The sequence below is a fragment of the Crassostrea angulata genome, chromosome 2 (genome assembly GCF_025612915.1).
Source record: "Crassostrea angulata isolate pt1a10 chromosome 2, ASM2561291v2, whole genome shotgun sequence".
NCBI classification, from domain to species: Eukaryota; Metazoa; Mollusca; class Bivalvia; order Ostreida; family Ostreidae; genus Magallana; species Magallana angulata.
The window spans coordinates 70,559,205-70,583,926 of NC_069112.1; the positions used below are offsets into that span (position 1 = coordinate 70,559,205).

The window sequence follows — 24,722 nt, forward strand, 5'->3', positions numbered from 1 at the left end:
TGTCACAGAAAAGCAATCTTTATAGTATTTGTAAAGTTGATTATTAAAATAAATTCTTGATAATATTGATATATTGTTTCTTCTAGCCTTCTTTAATTAGTACTAAAATATCAATTATAATTACAAGTAAACCTGATTATACATTAAAAAAATTTATTCACCAGCATAGTAACATAAATTATTATGAAACATTATTGTGTAATGTTAAATTACAAACTCAACACTTACACCCCCCCCCCCCCAATAAAGGCAACTGATGAAATTATTTTTTTCCAATTTCAACAATTTTGTAATGATGATTGGTGTGAGCAGAAACAACATTTTAACATTATTTTAGTAAAATTAACAGCGTTTAATTATTTTAAGAATGAAAATTAAAATCATGATCTTAGTCAGTGTTGCGTTTAAATTTCACACTAATGACGCTGAAAGTGAAATAGGTCAGATAAAATGCAGTAGTGCAAGGGCATACACTTGATCAAATAAATTTTAAAGTTCCATGTCTAACCATTGTATCCCCATTATATCAAAAAGTGCTGGGAGCTGTATGAAATCGCTACGCATTTCATATAAATAAGCGTTAATTGCGGGAAATCCCTGTAAATTGCTGTTCATACACTGTTTACATTGAATTTAATAATTGTTCTTACTTCAATATTTTAAGCTCCCAGCACTTTTCGAAATTTTGAAGGTTCATTTTACAAGTTAGAAACAGCAATAACTATATTTGTTTATGTTATGCCCTTGCACTTTGCATTATTATTCCTGGTTCATCTATTTTTAGCAGTATCACGTGACAGGGTATTCCCAAGAGACTCAAAAATTGCTCATGCGATAACAAATTATTTAATTTGTATAATCGATAAAATATCACTTTGTTTAACAATTTTTTGGAGTAGAAAACCAAGATTGTTCAAAGGCTAACATTTCATGTGATAAATATCGCTAATTTTTTATGGACGCCCTTAACATAGCTGAGCATTTTTTGGAAGCAATTGTCAATTCAACTGATTTAAAGTGTATTAGGATAGTTTGTATGTAAAACAACATTAATAAGTTGGTGGTGGTGGTGGTTGCAGCCGTATGCAACACAAAAGTCATTTCTGCCCATTTCGAAAACAGTATCTAATGACGCTTAACCCCTGACCTCGCTTGACCCCATCATCCGCCGCATGGATTATCGGAATTGTACAAGTCGAGAATGTCCAAAACACCAGTAAAGGTTTTTTATTTAAAGTGATTTTTTTAATCTGCTACATTGTAATCGAACATAAATAAACAGTTGTGAACTAATGATAAGACACTTGTGTTTCGAATACATGTATATCTTTAAAATATGATTTAACTATCACATAACATTTTTTTTGTCCTCAAAGCACAAATTCTATAAATAAATTTGTGTAATAATAAATCACTAAAATTGGGTTTTCTCTCTAACTTTATGGTTAATGTATTAATTTTTTTGTCAGTTTATATCAATTAAAACCTTACTACAAGGTCTTTATAACATGTAAAATTCAAACTTTTTGCATTATTGGAAGAATAGAAAAAAAATATCTTCAAAATTTATTTAACAGAAATTTTAGACGAAGTTCCAATTAAAACAGGATTAGTTAAAAATTCAACCTTGATCATACCATCAAAAAAGAAATCTATGAGGACATTTAGTCTGATAAAGAGTCATTTGAGGAAGATTTATCTCTGAAAAATACAATGATAAAGAATTTGTTCCCGAGTATGAGGAAACATCCGAAAGTCCAACATCAGAGATTCCAACATCCGAAATTCAAACATCCGAAAGTCCAACATCAGAGAATTCAAACATTTGATAACGATTCAATTAATCAAGAAAACAGTTTCTTATGGGGACGGACGAACTGAAGTTATCAAAGAAATTAACTTTTCATACACCGAAAAAATGAGGGAAGCTTCTCCACTCGAAGTATTTTGGAACTTTCTTAACGATTTTATGGATGAATCCTAAAACAAGTGGGAGTTTGTTTCAAGAGAATCTGAGCCAATTGTGATATCTGACCCGATGAACTATTTCCCTAACAGTTATTTACTCGCGTACCCTGATGACTTACCATAGAGTGAATTCTGTAAATAAACTGTAAACGTTATGTTAAAAACACAAGTTATAAACTGTACGTATTTGCTCTTATAATGATTTCGTACCATTTTTTGTTTGAAAAGCATACGTTATTTAAGCATAGCATTTTTTTATTTGCATTTCCTTAATTGAACGGTGTGCAGTAGATAAACCCTGACTGCGAACAGGTCATGATGGGGGGGGGGGGGGGTGGGGGGCAGTTAATTGCATTAGGAGGAGAGTGTTAGATAATAGAGTGTGGAGAGCAAGGGGAGTAGTGATTTATTGTCTTAAGATTTATAGCCTGGCCTTAGGCAAGTTCATGGGAAGTGAAGGATGAGTGAGGGGAGTAATTGGGTACATATAGCCGGAGTAATTCAAGAGGAAGAGAGATATTTTGATTGTTAAATTGGATTTTAACGTTAGTGCCTTTCATTTATTTTGGATTTATTAGGTGAATTATATTTTGATTATATCTAAATCTACTTCTGGATTTTAATACACATTTGTAGCGTTTTAAAATTGCGTTCATCTCATCAGAAGGAATTAATTACTACCGGAATAATATATTGATATTTACTTTCCGCCACCAAACATAAGGACAATAGTAAAGTCGATTTAAACTCGGTAACACTATATAATTTTGCAGAGCTTAGGAGTATATTCAACCTCATAATATACTTGTTACGGAAGAAACTCTGGGGATTTTATTGTTTGGATTTATTAAGATCCGCAGTTCCTGAAAGCAACACAGATTGGAGGATACTTGGTGACGCATGGATAGAGAGATAACTGAAGCTCACTCGATCAAACGTAGCATGACGACTGTTTTATGAACGAGTTAACAAGTCATAACTGGACAAATTTAAACTAAATCTTTCTTCAACAAATTCGTAAAAATCATTCCTGCTTGTGCAAAGGTGATGATGACAAAAGCTTACATGATCAGGATGATCGACAAAACTCTGAATCTAGAGTTTTTACTTTGTTTTATTCACAACCAGCAGAAGATGAGGACATTGATATATTCAAGCCAATGATATATTCAAGCCTAAATATATCTTTATTAATTTAAAAGTCGGAAACAGAAATCAACACCAATACCATAAGCTGCTTCACATATTTATTTTTGAAAACATTCTGTAGTAGTTAGATCTTTTTCACTACTGTATATGATATATTTTGACTTCGCGTTGTGTTTTTACATGATATTTCACCCAGATAATTTTGAGTCCACCTGCTAAGGCTATTAAGAAAAGCAGAAGAATTTGATAAGTTTAAAATATAATTTATTCGTAATTAAATAATAATTAATGACGATGAGGAGCTAGTGTACCTTAGTGATCAAAATGAATAACGAAAAATCAAAGAAAAAAGTAATTTTCCAAAATAAATATGGAATTTGAGTCAACTTAAAATTGCCACAAGGAGGGCGACTTCGTACCTTGATGCAAGGTTCAGAGAAGAAGCCCCGAGAATGTGCTCGGGTTTACTTACTTGTTACTCAATAGTGAACACTAAAAACAGAATTGGCCAGTAAGAATTTACGTTTTATAATAGATGAAAGAGAAAATGAATAACGAACCCGATGAATTTGGAAATAATTTAAGTAGGTACTAATACACTCCTCCTCCTTTAAACAGTTATTACATTTTATTCAATAAAATTAATAATTGTAACAATACGTCATGTTATAAATAAATCAACAAATTGTAACTTTAACTGTACAACAAATGTCTTGAGACATACATTACTTTAATCAGTTTAATGTTCAATAATTTTTTCGAAGTTTGGAATGATGCAGTAGTCTCCAATCACTTAACTTTTAACTTTCTTTCCGTTTTCTCGAAGACTCTTGATGACTGATGTGTTGCCGTTGTTTTCTCCCAGGAAAATATCGATTTCCTCATCTCGACAATTAATTCGACATTCCTCTTCCAGGGAAGATGGCGCAAATAGGCCCCTCTGTTGTGCCCGTCTCTTCCTCTGGGCCAGGGCCTTTTCTTCTTTTAAATTCTTTCTTTTTCTTTCTTCCGGCGCACCTAGGCGGAAAGGTACACAATGTCCAGGTTCAACGTAAAAAATGTTTTCTTTTTCCTGAACCTCTAAAATGGCTTCCCTGTGTATGCAAATGTGTACGCGACCTTAATTTTGGATCACAAAGTTCTTATGACACACAGAACATTTAAAGATATTAATATATTTAGTATGGACTTTGCTCCAATGGTTAATATATTTTCGGAAAGTAGAAAAAGGGCCAAGTTTCCTACACGTCTCCACCTCACAGATGGCGCCGTCGACCCACAACTTTCTTTCATTCTCCTGGAATTGCTGCAATTCCTCGTTTGAAATATTAATGTCGAGAAAGTCCATCTGGAAATACATATATGTTAAAATGAATAAAGAACATGTTTAGTTTATACAGAATTTGAATGCATCTCAACACTAGGATAAAACAAATAATAAACATTTACCATAAACCAAAACACTGTATACATTAATTTTATCTACAGTTTTATTTTATAAATCAAGGATATTCCGCGGTTTTATGAGGCGGCCCGCTCTTGTACACTTCCTCGGGGGTGGCTGATCTATTTCCCCAGTGTCTGAGTCTGAATAGTTTACTGAGTCATCATCTGAAACCCAATTAACAGGAGGATTCTTACTCAGATATTGTTTGAGATGATCTTTATTGACTGATATAACTGTAGATGTTGCATCTCTTTGTATCCTACAAATGGACTTGCACACATCTTCCACAAGTAAATAAGCATTAATCATTGTTTTCGTCTCATCTGTAAAGTACATTAAACCCGTCGAAATACAGGCACACGAGAATACACGTTTTCACAAATATCTATTCCATCCTACTGCCTACAAAATGGATTTAAAACCTGATAAAAAATTCTGATAATTTGCGATGATATATATAACATGTGCTTTGATTAAATACAATGAAAAAAACTTACCTGTACAGAAATATATCCTTCCGATAAGCTAGTCTTAGCGACAACATAACCGGATGTTTTTCTTTGTCAGAAATATGCTTGAGAGTTTACAAAACGTTTCATGTGCTAAGGGAGAAAACTTCAAAAAGCGTCCGACGGAGTCCAAAAAAAGCGAGTCCTCTGATAATGTGGTTAATTTTAAATGAAGCTAAATCTGTTACTAAACTCAGAAGCAACTAAAAAACGTATTTTAGTTTGAAGGTTAGGAGCTAAGCTCATAATTTTGAAAAACTCTTAAGTATGTCCTGGACAAATCTTTCACCACATAAACGTTTATGGTTGACACAGACGGACGACGGACAAAATGTGATCAGAATAGCTCACTTGAGCTTTCAGCTCAGGTGTCAGGTGAACTAAGTTTTCTACTAAAAAGTATAATCCTATCTTAATCAATTTATATCATAATAAAATTGTAATCAAATTACTTATTTTTAACCAAACGTTTTGCTAACGCGGGGTCTTAAAAAATTCTTTGAAATCGGTCTCTATGAGTGAGGAAAATATTATTTAGCGGCCAATATGTGCATAAAAACTTAATAATAACATATTTACGATATATATTAAAGTAAAATTTCATTTAATTTATATATGTTGCTTATTTTTCGAAAATATACTTTGCAAAATTCTTTTTTTTTGGAATGTATTTCGGTTTGAAGACATATGCCCCCCCCCCCCCCCCCCCCCCCCCCGTGAAACAACAAACCCTTTGGTAAAAATATGACAAATAACAATAATTAAAAGGGGGTGATTTGTTAAAAACATTTCCGTTTTCATTATTTTCTATTATGAAATTAGCTATTTTAACCAAAAATAAAAAGTTATCTTTTTTTGTTTGACCAAATCATTTACATTTAATTAAAATATACATAAATGTTAACATTATAATAAAAAAATTAATTTAATTACACAACTTTCAAAAAATGACTCTAAGTTAGGCGGCTGAACAATGCTATCGTTCGCAATCCTTATAAAATCAGGCTAAATCGGTTATTAAATTAGAATTTTTTAAAAAGAAAAGCAATTCGTAAAATAAAATAAAACAAACTTCCAAAAAGACCAACAAAGCTTGTTTTGGGATATAAGATATTAACAAAAAGCATCAAACACAATTTAGCATACTTTGCCATTGCGCTGTCAAGTTATGAATCTTAAATTCACCAGATCACCTACCTTTCGAAGATTGTTATAGGTGCTAAGATACAAATTTTGGTCTAGCTTTATAAATCCCGAGTTTAGTTTTTTACAAATATAAAATTAAAAGCACAAAATAAACTGGTATAATTACTGTAGGTGTTACAACTAACAATTAAATAATCACACGTGTTGTTTTAATAAACAATTGCCAGTTTTGTTCCCCTGTTTTGGCCAGATATATACTATTAGTGGGGTTATTTGGCTTCTCCAGTGTGTTGCATACTAATGTAGTGGCAGAAGTCACAACTTTATTTTTCATATTTTTGATATCATGTCTATGATAACTGTATAGATGCACCCTGACTTGAGTCTTAAAAACAAATATCAATGGTGTATGAATTAACCATAACAGGAAACCATAGACACTTATAAAATGTCATTGCTGACATGATGTACTGTTGTTTATATTTCAACAAATTTGATTAAGACGAAATATAAGGTACTTTTACTTTATAAGTTGTACTTTATTAACCAGTATTTTTCGCTTTTTTGCCAACCTTGAATTGAACGACACAAGGCCTTCCTTGTCACATGCTTTATACTAATTGATGCTATCCTTTGATTTGGCAATGAATAAGTATCCAACGTCTTCTCAAATTTGGAATATAATATCACACAACATATAATTGCCGAAATTGTTAGATCGACACTGACAAGTGACGCAGCTAACGATATATAAATGCTTTAACTGCACAAATAAGTAGACCCAGGGCAACCTTTTCTTTCATCACTACACGCTACAGTTTATAGTTTAACTGATGATCTTTGTCTCACATTATGTCCGGATTTCACTGAGACATAAAACAGTTATCTGCTAATTCGGCCTATTATATCAATGATTTCAGCAACCATATCAGGACCAAAATGCTTTTTATAGTCAGTATCAGTTGGTTTCTCATTCGATATTTTTTGAATAAGTTTTGCTTGCGGAATGCGACACTGTCTCCATCTGTAGTCAAATGGCTAATGAGGGTAGGTTCCCTGTCTGTAACTAATTCATGACATTTTTCCTCGGTGGTGAAATGTTCACAGCCGATGGGTGCATCAATGGTAAGGGTTGCTGAGCATTTTCCTGAATGATATGTGCATTTGCTGTTATAAGTACGCTTACGACAAAGCTTGTTTTTTGCATCGAACCTATGATTGTTTTCTCAGTGGCAAGATTTTTAGTTATGGTGTAAGTACTCTGTGGTGCAGGCTGGAATGGATTCCTGTCCCGATACCAGTATAGTGGATTGTTGTTGTGGCCGTCACTTTCAATTGGTATGGGTGTAAGGGGTGGGTATCCGCAGTTTCCACAGTGTCCTTCAGGTACTTTCTTACCTTCTTCAACCATCTCCACCATCATGGGACCATTATTACTCCCACTGCATTGCAGTCCGGTGTAGGATAGAGCTGGACAGTTGAGGGCCAGGAATATTTCTTATAGGGTGGTCCCCATTATCGAATTTTCCATTAAGGGTACCCATAGGCTTATGTTTGGTTTAAGCAGTCTTTGGACCCCGGCTGTCTGTCTGCATTTCTTCCTACAGATTATTTTTTTCTGATCAGAAGTTGCAGTACAGGCATTTAAGGGTCTATTTCCAGTAAACTTCTTTTTGTCGTTCAGCTTTAAAGGCATCTCTATGGTAATCTAAATTGTGAAATTCATGGCACTACCATCCCCTGGGCGCCACATGTGGGGCCAGATATAAAAACAAGCCACGTTTTTAAAAATTGTCTTCTCTACTCCCACACATGTGAGGAAAAAACTGGTTGCATAGTTATGATGTCCATGAAGCCATGAAAACAACAAATGCCTGGATGAAATTTTCGCATATTAGCATTTAACACCATTCTACATATACAGCAAACGTTTCTTCTCCCATTGACAACAGCTTGTCTGTGGCCAGTATATAGATGGGGCATTAGTGATCCAGCTGGAATGAAGTGAGGTCCTCTTGCTTTTCTTTGAAGAGAAAAGGTATGCCTGCTAGAGTTAGGCAGTCTTCTGCGTCTATAAATTAAATAAAGCATTTACCTTCAGAATTTTTTTTCAGGTTATGTGTAGTTTATTAGGGCCCCGCAAGGATTTGCGGGTGCCCTATAGTAATCACTCTGTCCGTCCGTCCTTCTGTCCGTCCGTCTGTCACTCTTCCGTCCACAAATTTTCTGTTTTTTTCTAATAACTTTTTTCATGGTTGCCCAATCAAGTTCAAATTTGGTATGGTAGTTCAGTAGGCAGAAATACATACGTTGATGCTAAGTTTGGTTCTCTATGTCTTCTGGTTTGGAGCTGGGGTGGTGGGGTAGATTCCTTAACTATGCATAATAATGAATGGGCAAAGAGAGATAACTGCTGAGAATGTTACCATTGTATACTTGTAAGGCTGTGCAATATTTGTCCTTTGGGATTAATTAACCTTCCACAGGAAGAAAATCCTAAGCTTTATCTTTATCTGTCATCAACTGAACTTTGTTTTGAAGTTAAGGTCAATTTTGAATGATGTGTAGTATTGTGTACATTCTTTGAAATATGGATTTAAAATATATAATGTTCATACTTTATTTTGGTTAAAATACCGTACACAATGATTTATGATAATTTAATTGAATTCTAAAATCAAGATATATATTAAGATATCCTTTTTCACTATTTTATTTTTTGATTATTAATTTTATTTTTTTCTGCCTTTATGCTGTTAATTTTAACAGGTAATCAGATAATAACCCCATTCTGTCATTTCTGAAAAAAAAAATCTGATTGTAAATTTAGAAGAAAAGGATGAGAGAGCAGAACAATTAATCCCCTGGGATTAATTATCTTGCCTGCTGCAGAAAATTTAGAGGCTTATCTCTATCTGTCATATGAAGATTAATGAACACCTTTTTCTGCAACTGATGTTTGTTTTGAAGTTGAGGTCAACCCTGGGTGTTACAATGTATTTGCATTCACTGAAGGCTTGCATTTTATAAAACACCTGTTTAAATCTTTTTTAAATACACATATAATTTAGTTTTTTTTTATATAAGACATGAGGTTATCCCTGTTTTATGCAGATACAAGGTTACTATTTAGAGTTTTTGGACATTCAGGAATTATCTTGAAATTTTAAAAATACAGTTGTTACTTATAATTTTCATATTTCTCTCTTGACCACCTTATATATATTGCAGTTCTTTACATCTTATGCCGGGCATTTATTTTTCATCATTGTTAATATAAAGAGGATGGAATTCAAAGTTTTTTTCACTTCTCTATATTACCATAATTGTCATAGCGGGGCCCTTCCTGACTGGTCAGTTTTCTAGTTAGTTAATTATTTTCATGAACTCTTTATTTAAATAAAGAGTTCATTCTAAAGTATGTATAACTAATCACTTAATGTTTTTTTTTTGTTAGAACTGATTGTGTGCAACAAGAATAATGTTTGTATATTGTTTCGTCCAATCAATAAATGTGAAGCTTCCTTAGTTGTCTTACTGAGAATTTGATGTACATTCTTGTACATGATATTGTCTCTGATCGCTAATCCATTCACACCTGTAGCAGAAGCAGAGATGGGTTTCGTTGAAGGAGTGACATACTTATAAAGTAATTGATCATTAACACAGTAGCAATACTATTTAAAACGTACACTGTAAAAAATGTGTTTAGCTCCGGAACATTTTTCTAAACACCAACCATGTTAGAGGTTTTTTATGTGTTTAATTTGTTAACATGTTCATAACATATTTACATAAATGCTTAAAATCTTAACATGTTACTCATGTTTTGCGATTAGGTGATAAACACATGGAATTTCAGGTGTTTAAAATCTAAACACATTTATTCAATGGTTCTAAGGCATACTCAAAAAATTTCACAAGGGATACATATTTTTTTAGATGGCTATTTTGTATATTTTGATAGAAAAATCTGAAATGAGACTGGAATATACATTTCAAACTTTTATTAAAATAATCTTTAAATTTTTCGAAAATGTACAGATAATTTTAAAAACTCATCTATTCAAGCTTCAATTTTCTTTTCTACAGTTCTGATTACAAACGAAAAGAATGTTTACTACTTTATTTTCGGACATGTGACAATCTAATTACTCTTTGGCTAGCTCATCATCAACCTTTCTGGAAAACTTGAGGTAGCTGGTCGACATGAAGAAGTAATTCTTTCTGTCCTGATGTACATAGTGTTGAAGAAATCCCAACAACTGATGTTGTTTAGGATATGTCAGATCTAGCGCATAGTACGGACAGATTCAAATGTTCAACGCTTCCTTTAAGTTGTGCTCCACATCCATACTGACACCATCACAAACCACGATACAAGTTGATACAGATTTTCATCTCCATTAGTGACAACAACAAGCCTTGGTGCCTCAGATTTTTCCCCAGTCAGTACCATGTTGGAAGACTGTATAATGAAATATCGTTATATAAAGATAAGTCAGTCATGTAATTTTCTTTCTCAAATGTGTATTTTCAGGATAAAAATTATTTGCATTAATTCTTTGAGTAGAAATCACATATCTTGCAAATTTATGGATTTATAATATTGGCACATGGAAAGACCTAACGACACACTGTTCTATTAGGCAGTAATGCTATAACCCCTATAATTTCCAACATAATAGAAGAAATACATGTAATATAGAAATGTATAAATTCCATGCGTGAATTAAAAAGGGGATTGGGTTTTGGTAAGGAAGACTCTTTGTCAATATTCTTCTCCATGTGTGCGGACAAAGAGAGAAATTGGTATCTTTACGTTTTTAACTTCGTTTATTTCCGTTAGTATTCGTATTATCTGGTTTACTTTAATACTGGTTATTTCATGCACGAGCGCTTTCGCGCTCAGTATAAATATATTTCCCGGGGAGTATTCGATTAATGCGACGTTCGTCACAAAGCAGTACAGGTCGTGTCTTTGGTTTTCCCTACCCTCCCTGACCCAAATATGTTTTTTTAGATTAACTAATATTTTGTGTTGCCATTTATTTGTATGTCGAATGGATATGAAATGCGATTTGTAACGAACGCACCAATCCTAAAAAAAAATCTGTTTTGTTTTTCAACAAATTAGTCAAGAAAATATTTATTTCCGGAGGAGTAAAACGAGGGAGAAAATAAACGCGTGTTAAAGGAAAAAGGGGTGTCCTGTAAAAAGGTTTCATAGAAAGTCAATCAAGCGCGTTCGAATAGTAACCTTGTTTTGTGAACAGAGTGAATAGCGGGGTAGCCAATCGGATTTGACATTTACCATTCATGGTGTCGCGACATGTATTGATATTGTTCACGATAAATACATTTTATTTATAAATGATACAAGTAACAATTGTTGGAATGCTGTTGTTATATTTATATCCAATATCTGATTGAACGTAAATTTAGTTACTCAGGCGTATCGAAAGTTACCTGGGTACGTACTTAAAGTAGTAGAACTTATTTGAGAATTCGCTGCCAATCGTGCAATAGACTCCCACTCAATTTGTTATTTTGGTGATATCGATGTTAATAATATGTTTATTATATTGTGAATAAGAATGAAGGAAAACGAAAAGTTAATTGTACATGTATATAATGTAATAAAAATGTCTGTTGCACTCGCGCAGGCGAGCTGTTCCTATACTAGTACATGTATGTTGGTGTTTTGAGTTTTAGTTTATAAATATTTTATGTTCGTTTGAACGGGTGAATTCGAACATAATTATAATGTACATGTTTTTCGGCCATTTAAAAAAACATACATGTGTATTATTGATACAGAGTATCAAATATGATTTAAAAAAACTAATTACTCAGTACCTTAACCCCCTTCCCCGCAGTAACGCACTTTAACGCATATACCGTTGCCCCACAATCACGCATTTTGACGCATATACCTTTTCCCCGCAATCGCGCACTTTTCGTTGTTGACTGTTACGGCTCCGATAACTCTTAATTTTTTTGTTTAACTTATCAAAATATATTGATGGTATTTTAATAAAAGATTAATGTAATAAATTTATGTCATTAAATTTCGAAATCTTTTGCAAATAATATAAATTTTTATTTAATTCTTGAAATGTCATACTTGCCGGATTAGTTCGCCAACTTCGCGAGACAAAAGTTTTGATGGCGGCGAGTGAAGTGGATTATTTTACCATTAACCATGGTAATAGAGTATTCATACAGCTCCCTTAAAACAGCTGGTTTCTCAAATGACGTCTGCTTTAGTCACTGTGGCCATTTCTTTAATTAAATTTGACAGCCCCCTCAATTTACAACGTAAGACAAATGAGAAAAAAGTCCTTGAGTTGCTTCTTGATTAAGATTGTTCAAGAATATATAAATACAGACAATATAAACAAATCTTCAAGACAATGTGGAGATAAATTATACTGTGGTATTGATCCTGTTAAAGAAATTGTTAATCCATGAAAATATAATACTACAACATGTCTGTGTGTTTACATAGATAAATGCTCCATGCAGAGAAAACAGTTCCAGGGACTATAAAGAATTTTATAAAATCGTCTTGCATGCTATAGCCTTTATGGTATAATATTCTTTTGTCTGTCATTTGATACATTTTGACTATGCCAACATGGTGATGCCAATAAACCATTAGTAGTAGTATATGGTACCCGTAAACACCTCACCTCATGGTTAAGGTGGTTGGTGGTTACTGGTGGTTACTTCCGGTGGTTAAGCTTCCGGTGGTTAAGGTGGTTAGTGGTTACTTCCGTGGTTAAGGTGGTTAAGGCAAGCTTCCGGTGGTTAAGGTGGTTGGTGGTTACTTCCGGTGGTTAAGGTGATAAGTGGTTATTGGTGTTTACTACTTCCAGTGGTTAGTGGTTACTTCTGGTAGTTATTGGTGTTTTGTTATTTTTCGGTGGTTACTTTTACTTCTAGTGGTTAGGTGGGTTTTTAACTTTTGGTTGTTAGGTGCATAATTTTACTTTTGGAGGTTAAGTGTTAACTAAGTGGTGGTTATTAAAGTTGTTGGTTATTGCGTTATACATAGGTGGAGGGTGGTTACTTCCGATGTCTAAGTTGAAAGACCTTAGCTTTAGTGGTTATTTTAAAGAAATTGTGGATTGTATTTTACATCAATTACATACATTGTTTTGGTGAATAAAAATGGAATTTGCATCACCAAACACCTAATTTTATTTGTGTAGTAGTGTAGGGAGTCGTACTGTTTGAGAGACACCTTTTATGACAAGCTATATGTTAGCTTGGTTATATTGGTAGTGACTACAATTGACTTTGACGTTTTTATAACCACCTATATCTTAAGCATCATTAATGTGTCCGTTAGTATGGAAAAACCATATCACCCTCTGTGTTAATATTTTTATATCTTTTTTTTATTACTGTGTATACATTTTGCAATATTAAAACTTCATCTTTAATGCATAAAGGCGAGCAATGTTATTATCTTATGCGTTTTGATGGGTGATTTTATTTTCAAGTTGTATATAAAAGGATGCATTAATGCACAAATACAACGACATTTCTTTTGAGAAAAAAAAATGTCAGAGGATAAAGTTGGCAAGGATAACTTAACAGTTAAATCATACTTTTGTAATGTGTGTTCAAAAAGCTATGCTTACAAACACACATTTCAACGACATTATTATTCTATTCATGGAAATAATGATGGATTTAAATGTATACAGTGCAATAAGTGTTTTAAACGCAATGATGTGATGAAGAAGCATATGAAGAACTGCATCAAAAAGGTATGATATTTTTAAGGAAACGCTAAAATGTTTTTATTTCCTCTTATGAATAAAACTGTTTCTAAACAACTTGAATTTATTTGATATTTTTTTTTTAATTTAAGATGAAAGCAACAGAAACTACGGAAACAACTCCAACTCAGAACCTCCCACAATTACCAGAGAATAAGCAACCATCCTCTCCATCATCAACACCATTACAATTGAGTGAAAACTTGAGGCATGCATCTTCTTCCCAAAACCCCACTGAATTTGAAGAAGTACCTTTAACAAGAGAGCAAAGTTTAAAGGAATCTGATGAGTCCGAGACAAAATCATCAAACTTAATTGATGAAGGTATGGATCATTCTAGAGGTGTAAACTGTAGACTTTGTGGGTTACATTTTGGAGATAGACGCTCATTAATTCATCACAGAGTTACTTCACATCTCACTGGAAAGGGTGATAAAATTTGGTTAAATGATAATGCGCCATGGATAAAGGATAATGGGGACATAGACTTACAACTTAAAGAAACCTATGAAATGAATATTCTACTTATTAAAGAGTCGCAGGATAAAAAAGTTTTATCAGCATATTATAATTTTCCAATTTCAAATGATTTTACTATAGAGGAACTTATGGTGTTTGTGAATAAGATTTATAATTTACAAACAGAAACATTTCGTTTAAATCTTGTATTTGGATATATACTTTGGAATGTTGAGACAAAAAAAATATCGATATTTTAAACCTTACAACAATACAGAAATTTTTAACTTTCCTTTTTGCATTTCAAAGAGAAGAGATTTAGAAAAATTTGAAGAAAAACTTAAGGAAATAGATATTTGTAGTTATGTTATGAAAGATCGTCCAAGTACGAAATGGAAATTTTTTGCTGTAACAAATGTAAAATTTTTCTTATATTATTCAGGATTCATGTTAGGTGCTCCTGTAAATTTGCCAAATTACATAACAAAACAAAACAATGGTATAATTAGTTTTGAAAAGGATATAAAACATAGCAAAACATACCAGGATAATTTATGTCTGTTTAGATGTTTAGCTTTTCACGACACAAATTCATTTGCTAATGCATTTGAAACAAGAGTTAAACACAAATTTGCTGTTTGGTGTGAATATATGTACAAGAAAAAATGTATAGATGTAAAAAATATTGATATAAAAGATTTTCAGGGTGTATCTTTAAATGAAATATCAAATGTTGAAGAATGTTTTAATGTTAATATCGATGTTTTTGAAATTGATGAAAAGGAAATAACCAAAGTTGTATATAAATCACCAGCATTATTTAATAGTCATATGTATTTGAATATTTTTGAAAACCATTTATCATATATTACCAATCTGAATCGATATGCCAAAAAATATATGTGTTCATTGTGTAAAAAACATTTTAAAACATGCAAAAAGTTACATCGACATGAAAAAAACTGTTCTATAAAAACTATACATGTTTTTCCAGGTCGTTTTTACGAAAAAAAGAAAACTATATTTGATGAATTGCGAGAAATAGATATTATAGTACAAACGAGTGATGAATATTTTCCTTGGTTTATTGTTTTTGATTTTGAGGCGATTTTAAAAAAAGTGAACGAAAGTAGTGTAACTTCGAAGTTACAAATAGAAAGAATTCATCAACCAATATCAGTAAGTATTTGTAGCAACGTTCCTGATTTTGAAAACGAACGTTTTATTTTAAATGAAACTACAGAGGAATTATTACAAGAAATGGTTCTTTATATGGAAAAAATCAATACAAAAGTATATGAATTGGCTAAAGAAAAGTGGTGTGATGTTTTCAAAAAACTTAATAGTCTGGTTGAATATTGGAAACCTAATGATCACCAAGATCTAAAGCAAAGTAGCGATTTACAAACAGATGCAATGGATACTTTGGAGTGCGAACCTCCTTCAAAACTTTTTTTAAAGAAATTGGAGAAAAAAAACATTTATCAGGAATTTCAAAAAAATCTTCTAAAAGATACCTGGACAATTAATTATAATGAACATTCTTCTGACTCTGAATGTTTAAGTGAAATTGATTGTGAGAATGAATCAGAAAGTGATTGTGAAATAGAAACGAATGAAACTAATAGGGTAAAAATAATAATGCATAATCATGTAAAGCGAGTTTTATCAAATTTTACAAACTATTGTTTACAAGTCCCAGTATTAGGGTTCAACTCAAGCAAATATGATTTAAATCTTGTGAAGAATAAACTTGCTAAAATATTAGGTATGCATGATCAGAATCAAACGTTTGTCATAAAACGTAATAATTCGTATACATGTATTGCTACTCCAAAATTTAGATTTTTAGACATGAATCAGTATCTTGCTGCTGGAACGTCATACTCTAAATTTCTGAAAGCATACGGAGTAGAAGAAGAAAAGGGTTTTTTCCCGTATGAATGGTTTGACTCAACTGATAAATTAGATGATACAAAACTCCCTCCAATGGGGGATGATTGGTTTTCATCTCTTAAACAAAAAAGTGTTTTAGATGACGGAAAGCAATCACCCCTTGAAAATAATAAATTTTTAGAGTCAATATGGAAATATCATGACATGAAAACATTTCGAGATTTTTTACAATGGTACAATAATTTAGATGTTAAACCATTTGTCAAGGGGGTTCTAAATTATTGTAAGATGTACTGGGAAAAAAACATTGATGTCTTTAAGGTTGCATTTTCAATTCCAGGCTTAGCAAGACTTAATCTCTTCAATGCTTCCGAGAAAAAACACGCTGTATTCCCGCTTTTCGATTTTTCTACCAAAGACATATACCGAACAATTCAAGATAATATAGTTGGAGGACCATCTATCATATTTACTAGATATCATGAAAGTGGTAAAACCTTTTTACGTGGAAATTTTGAAAAACCATGTAAACGCATAGTAGGTTACGATGCAAATGCACTTTATTTGCATTGTATAGGACAAAATATGCCTGTAGGATATTTTATAATTCGACGAGAATGTGATGGGTTTAAAGCTGAAAAAATGAGTAAATATTGGAATATGTTTATTTGGATGGATTGGGTTAGTGGATCTAAAAATTGTAAAATCCTTCATAAATTGAATAATAACCACGAAAAACGTGTTGGACCCTTTCCCGTTGATGGATATGATCCGATTACAAAAACAATTTACCAATATAATGGGTGCTATTTTCATGGACATTCTTGTCATTTAAATCAACGCATGAATAGTAACGAACGAGAGAAACGATTTAATAAAACCAAAGATTGTGAAATGTACCTCACAAAGCAGGGATATAAAGTGCAATCAATTTGGGAATGCGAATTTTTTCAATTATTAAGAAAAAACAAAACTTTACAAGCTGTTGCTGATCAAAACTGTCCGTCATTTTATAAAAAATACAAAAATAAAGTTACAATGAAACAGATATTAAAAGCAATACAAATAGATGAACTTTTTGGAATGGTTGAGTGTGATATACATGTTCCTTTAGAATGGATGAAAATAAAACCAAATACAACACTTTCCCCTTTTGATTATTTTAAAGAAATGTCTCCTATTTTTTGTACAAGCGAGGTACCCTTTTCTGCCATTGGTGATCATATGCAATCATACGCAAAAGAAATGGGACTTTCTGAAAATTCAAAAACATTATTAATAAGTGGTAATAAGGCTACCAAAATCATGTTGGCTACACCTCTTTTAAAGTGGTACTTAGAGCATGGATTAATTGTAACTAGAATTTATACTGTTGTCGAGTCAGCATCAATGGATTGTTTTTCCGAATTTACAAAAAATATATCAGAAACAAGAAGAAGGGGTGATTGTGATAAATCTCTAACTGTTATTTCCGACACCGCTAAGGTAGAGGGTAATTCAGCTTATGGCAGTCTTTTATTGAACAAAGATAAATTTGTAAACATTAAATTTATTGAAGGGGTAGAAAATGCATCAAAGAAAGTGAATGACCGATTATTTGTTAAATTAACAGAACTAGATAGTGAAAGTAACTATTATGAAATTCAAATGGCTAAAAAGAAAATTGTGCACAATATGCCGATCCAACTTGGATTTTTTGTTTTACAATATGCAAAACTCCGCATGTTACAATTTTATTACGACTTTTTGGATCAGTATATTGATAGATCAGACTTTGAATATATGGAGATGGATACGGATAGTGCATATTTCGCAATTTCAGGTGATAGTTTGGATGATATTATTAAACCAGAGTTTCGCGATAAATATTTACAAAGTGGTTTTTTTAACTGTACTGATAATGTTGTATACAATGATTCAAACTTTTGGTTACCTAGAAAGTGTTGTGATCCACATTCAATTTATGATAAAAAAACCCCTGGGCTATTTAAACTAGAGTTTGAAGGGGATGTGATGGTTGGGTTATGTTCAAAAACATATGCTATTAAAAACTCAAATGAAAACAAAGAAAAATTCTCCTCAAAAGGAATAGCAAAACAAAGTGTAAAAAATGCTGTGGAAACATACAAAAGAGTATTAGATACAAAACAAAGCGAATCTGGTTTAAATCGAGGTTTCCTTTTACGTGAAAACAACATTTTTTCTTACAATCAAATGCGAACTGGAATAACGTATTTTTATTGCAAAAGAAAAGTGTTAGATGATGGCATTCATACTGATGCTCTAGATATTACCCTAACTCCGTGTAAAAAACTAAAACTTGATAATTAACTTGCATATAATTTTTGACATATCGATTTATATTTATGAATTAGAAATAAACCCACTTTGTTATTTATTATGCATATTTTATAGTGCATGTATTACCTATGTTTGAAACTGTAGAATATTTTGTTTAATGTTTTATTTTATTTTTAATGCTTTAATTAACTAAGACGAAACATATGTACACATGTTTATTTATGTTTTATTACTTTTGAATATACATATAAAAAATGTGTCCTTGTCTTCCATCTTTTTTTTTTGTCTTTGAACTTGCAGCTAAAAAAAAAAAATAGAATATATATTAAACCAGTTGATATAAAATAATTCATTTTAATATATATATTAGAAAAAGAAACATGTATCCATTCCATTCATGTTCAACAATTGGAGTTTCTGGATGTACGGGTTCAGGGAAAACTACATGGGTCTTAAGATTTTTATCTCAAAAAAATGATTTATTTTTTGAAAACTCTCCGAATATGGTTTTATACTGTTATAGTGTATATCAACCAATGTTTGAGAATATGAAAGAAAACATTGAAAACATCGAATTTTTCCGAGGATTACCTGGAGATGACAAATTAAATGCAATCATGAAAACAGGAAACCATAACATAATTGTTCTTGATGATTTAATGCATGAAATATCAAACGATCCTGACATGGAAAAACTTTTTACACAAAAAGCGCATCATCAAAACTTTACTGTGATATTTATTACTCAAAATTTATTTTGCAAAGGTCTAACCACTAGAACAATAAGTTTGAATTTACACTATTATGTGTTGATGCGAAATCCGAGAGGTGTGACGCAAATACGTACTTTAGCTCAACAAATCGGACAGACAAAAGCATTGATGTCAGCGTATAAAGATGCTACACACGACAAATTTTCATATTTGCTTGTGGATCTATCGCCGATGTCGGATGATTCTCATAGATTTCGAACAAAAATATTCAAAAACGAGGACACTGTGTTATATATTGAAAGCAAGAAAAAATTATGACATCTAATGTTCACAAAGTATTTAATTTTATTGATTTAATTTCGGATCCTTCTACAACTAACCGACAGTGTAAATATTTGTTAGAATCAACGAGTGAGTTACAGGTTGCTGCAATTTGTGAAATAATATACAATATAGTGTATGGACAACTAAAATTTTCAAAGAGAGACTTAAAAGCGTTAAAATCACATTCAAAGCTTATAGATTTTCTTCTTTCGAAAAAGAAACCACTAAAACAAAAACAATATCTTTTAGTTAGATATAACAGATTTATTTTAAACATATTGCGTCGAGTGCGCAAACAACTTATCAAATTTCTGAAATGAGTTTTGTTGATAAAATGGTGATACTTCCCTATGAACGATATGAAAGCTTAACAAACAACGTGTCAAAGACATTTGATAGTGTTTCTACACAAACAGAGGATAAACTAACATTGGATCCGGATTTTACGAGTGATGAGAATATTAATCAATGCAAGTCTTCTTTTAATCAAGTTGGAAAGGGTGCAAATGAAGAAGATATAGTTCAGTCATCTTTACCCAACATTAAAAAAGTAAAGAAAAGACCACCACCAGGAGTTCCCGAAAAAAAGAAAAAGTGGTTAAAATTCTAGAAGGATGTCAATCCAAAGTAAAAAGGAGGAACAACTTTCATCTTTGTACTATACACCTAACAATCCTGCAAGTTTTTCTGGAGCTAAAAAGATATATGAGGTTTTGCGAAAAAATAAACAAAATATTTCTATTGGTGATGTAAAAAAATGGTTAAAAAAACAAGAAGTATATACCTCTCACAGAAAAATTCACCGTAAGTTTAAGCGAAATAAATTTATTAGCTATAAAATAGATTATATTTGGGATGCAGATGTTTGTATAATGGATAAATATAAAGAATATAATAAAGGTTATAAGAATTTTTTATTAGTTATTGATACATTTTCTCGTTTTGCATTTACTCGTGCTCTAAAAAATAACACAGGTAAAGATATTAAATTAGCGTTTCAGTCAATATTTCATTCATCTAATCGAACTCCGATGAAGGTGAGAAGTGATCAAGGCAAAGAATTTAATAACGCTGTTGTTAAGAAAATGTTTCAGGAAAAAAATATTGATTATTTTACAACTCAAAACACTGAGATTAAGGCACATTTTGCAGAAAGATGTATCAAGACAATCAAAACAAAACTTATAAAATATATGCAAAATTCAAATACTTTTCAATGGGTTGACAAACTAAATGATATTACGAATTCCTATAATAATACTATTCATAGATCAATTAAAATGACTCCAGCTTCTGTAACCTCTAAAGATGAAATCAAGATATGGAAACTGCTTTATGAAAATATCGATGATAAACATTTTTTAAAACCACCCTCCAAATTTAAATTTTTACTTAACGATGTTGTGCGAATTTCATTCATAAAAAAAACATTTGAACGGGAATATGATATTCGTTGGAGTACAGAACTATTCATCATCGCTAATAGACACGTCAAAGAAGGCATAAGTAAATATTCTTTAAAAGATTTTAATAATGAAATGATTACTGGTGAGTTTTACGAAGAAGAACTTCAAAAAACTTTTATTAATGATGACACAACTTATCAAATCGAACGTATAATTAAAAAACGAAAACGCAATGGAAAGAAGGAAATATTTGTAAAATGGATAGGTTATAATTCTTCATTTAATAGTTGGATTCCGGAAGATAACATTGTGAAGGATAAGTAAACGAGATATTATTTGAAATGAGTTATTTCTTAATGATAGATTCAAAAAATAGTGTAAATTTTCATGAACATAATGCTCCATCCGACTTTACAATAGAACTTCCACATGAACTGGAACTAGGAGAAAAATGGGAATGTGCATTAACAGAAATCAATTTCAATAATACCTTTGAAATATTACAAAATGTGCAGGAAATTTTCGTATTTTGTGATGTTTGTGAAGATAGTTTCATTAGAGATCATCAATTACCTATTTTGAGACGAATATCACTTGGTGGAGACAACAAAAATTATACATTTAACTTTATGTTTCCTTATTATATGAATGTTTCAAGAAACAGAATTAAAAGAATTCGGATTTATATAACTGATGATAGTATGCGTAGATTATCATTTCTTCGAGGGATGTGTTCATGTACACTTCATCTTAAAAAAAAAATATGAGTGCAAATATTATTCCCTATATATCTGTAGCGGATAATTGGAAAAAACATTTTACAAATATGGTTAGTGATAATAATCTAAAACGTAAAAAAATTTACATAGTTGGTAAAAATCAACACGGAAAAGGAGATGCTGATGCAATTATTAAAATGGTAACACCAACAAAAGAAGCAATCGATAGGGCACGCGCAATTATGAGTAAAGAAAAAGATCAGACTAACTTAAATTCAAAAAAAAGTGATACTAAAGAAAGAAAAAAGAGGAAACACAATCATTGTGGAGGTCAAACGCGAACCCAAAAGACGTCACCAAAGAAGAAGAGGAAATTTTCCACGGAAAAAAAATTTAAGTTTTCTTTGTAAATAGCAAACGATATTCATTATGTTTAAATTCAAGGGAGCATCTGATGGACATTCCGATAATATTGCGGTTTTTAATTTACCACCAACAGATGCTGGGTTGGAATCATTTGAATGGATAGAATACAGACCTTCCGGACAATTATTACCAAATTCTCCTGTGGAATTTAATGTATTTGGTACTTCAACAACGTATGTAGACTTACGATCTACTTTACTTTATATCAAACTACAGATTACAACAGGAAATGACATCCCAGTTGTTCCGGCTAATAATGTTGGATTAATTAACCTTCCTTTACGTACAATATGGTCACAGGTGGATTTTACCCTTCAACAGCAAATATTAACTAGTTCTGTGTCTACTAATTATGCTTATAAAAGTATTCTTGATTTTATTTTAAAAAAGGACTTACAAAAACAATCAAATATATTACAAACTGAAGGATTTTTTAAGGATGATGCAGATGGTTTGAAAGATGCTGATGCTTTAAATGGACGAAATAATGCATTGTTTTATAGATATCAATTGACTAAAGACGGTCAAATAGTTGAATTTATGGGGGGTTTAAGTTTAGATTTAATGGATGAATTTCAAAATCGATTTTTAATCAATGGTGTACAGTTAGGAATTAAGTTATGGCCGAATAAAAAAGAATTTTGTCTATTATCCACAGAGGAAAATGTGGATTATAAAATTAATATTGTTGATGCAAAATTAAAGTTGAAACACGTAAAATTAACTCCAGGAGCTTTCATAGGACATCAAGAAGCTATCTCAAAACATGATGCTCTTTATCCGTTTTATAGATCCGATATTAAAACGTTTAGTATACCAGCTGGACAATATTCTTTTAGCGCAGATGATTTATATTTAGGCAATATACCATCCCATCTGATAGTTGCAATGACTCCATCAGAAGGATTTAACGGAAGCTATAAAAAGAACCCCTTTGATTTTCAATCTTTTGATTGTGGATATGTTGGTTTTTTTATTAATGGTCAATCAATTCCATCATCCCCATTTACTCCAAACTTCTCTTCGAGTAATTATCTAGAATCTTATTATAGTTTGTGCAATGAAACAAATGTAGTTAATATTTCTCGAGAAGAATTTTCAAAAGGATATTGTATTTATGTGTTTAATTTAGATTCATCAGATAAAAATGGAATGTTTCCTCTTTTAAAGAAAGGACACACTCGGATAGAATTAAAATTTAATTCTCCGCTCAATGAAACAGCCACGTTATTGTTGTATGCTAAATTTCCTTCTTGTTTATCAATAGATGCAGCACGTAATGTAAATGTAAACTGATGGAGTCTCAAATTATTATAAATTTCTTACTATCAAATGAAAATGTTAAACAACAATTTCAAGGTGTGTTAGCTTCAGATGAATTAACATTTATGCATGTAAAAAGACCTGCTTTGTTCGTAGTAAACACTGACACAAGTGAAAATGCGGGGCTACATTGGGTGTGTATATATTTTCCCAAATCACCAGAAGATAATATAGAATTTTTTGATTCACTAGCATATCCTCCAAATGTATACAACAATTTTATTTCGACGTTTTTGACAGCAAATAGTGCTAATATTATTTATTCAAAGAAACGGATTCAGAACTACTTTACTTCAACATGTGGACTCTTTTGTATATTGTTTTCCGTTTTAAGATGTGAAGGAAAATCTTTTTGTGATATTTTAAATTTGTTCACAAATAATTTAGAATTTAACGAAGAAATCATTTCACATTACGTCACAAATTTAGGATGTCTTAGTAATTAGGTAGTAACATTCTGCATATCTTATCATTTTGCAAACAAGCGTGAAACAAGGAGGATGTTAAACGAAATTAATGTCGAAGAAGAAAATATAAGAACTGTAAATAATGAACCTCGATGGAAATTTTCTTCATCTAAAATTTTTATCATTTCCTGTTTAATTTCTATTTTATCCATTGTTTCTGTGGAAATGTCACGTATGAATTTTATGGATTGCAAGCATGTTGGAATGGATATGCCTAAGATAAATACGGATATAAGTAGTTTTCTACGAAATGGTTTGTTACTTTCAGAGAATAATACTGTGGAATTGATAAAATAGACTTACCTTAGTCGCTGTAATAGGTTATGCTGCAATTCCCTTGCCTGTCTTTAAACTATAAGGAAAAACATAATGATTACAAATATTATCATATTATGTAACATTATAGACTTATCACTTACTATGAATTCAAATGTGTAGTTTGTTATATTGTTTTATAAGGTAATAAATGCTTGAAAAGAATAAAAGTCTTGTTGTGTTTTCTTTTTACTAAATCATACAATCTAAAAAATTATCTTACACAATTACATCCCCTTGCATGAGAGGTAGCTTCATTATTGTCTTCCTCTTCCTCTTCCTCTTCCTCCTTGACATCAACAATCTCTGGAGCCTGCTCAATAGCAGGCTCCGTCTGTATTATCGAAAGTATCATAAGTTT

General features: G+C 31.6%; 1 protein-coding gene and 1 long non-coding RNA gene across 2 annotated transcripts; one reads left to right on the forward strand and one right to left on the reverse strand.

The window, feature by feature from the left end:
- The first annotated feature begins 13,790 nt into the window (after positions 1-13,790).
- On the forward strand, positions 13,791-18,902 carry LOC128171081 (uncharacterized). Its single transcript, XM_052836837.1, is given in 3 exon segments — positions 13,791-14,000; positions 14,105-14,710; positions 14,712-18,902. Coding segments are annotated over 3 exon segments (4,803 nt in total). The 3' UTR covers positions 18,699-18,902.
- LOC128171146 (uncharacterized) lies at positions 18,901-24,722 on the reverse strand. The gene is made up of 3 exons (XR_008242023.1): positions 24,585-24,722; positions 24,350-24,398; positions 18,901-18,968 (listed from the first exon to the last, which is right to left on the reverse strand). It is a non-coding gene; the product is annotated as an uncharacterized LOC128171146 (long non-coding RNA).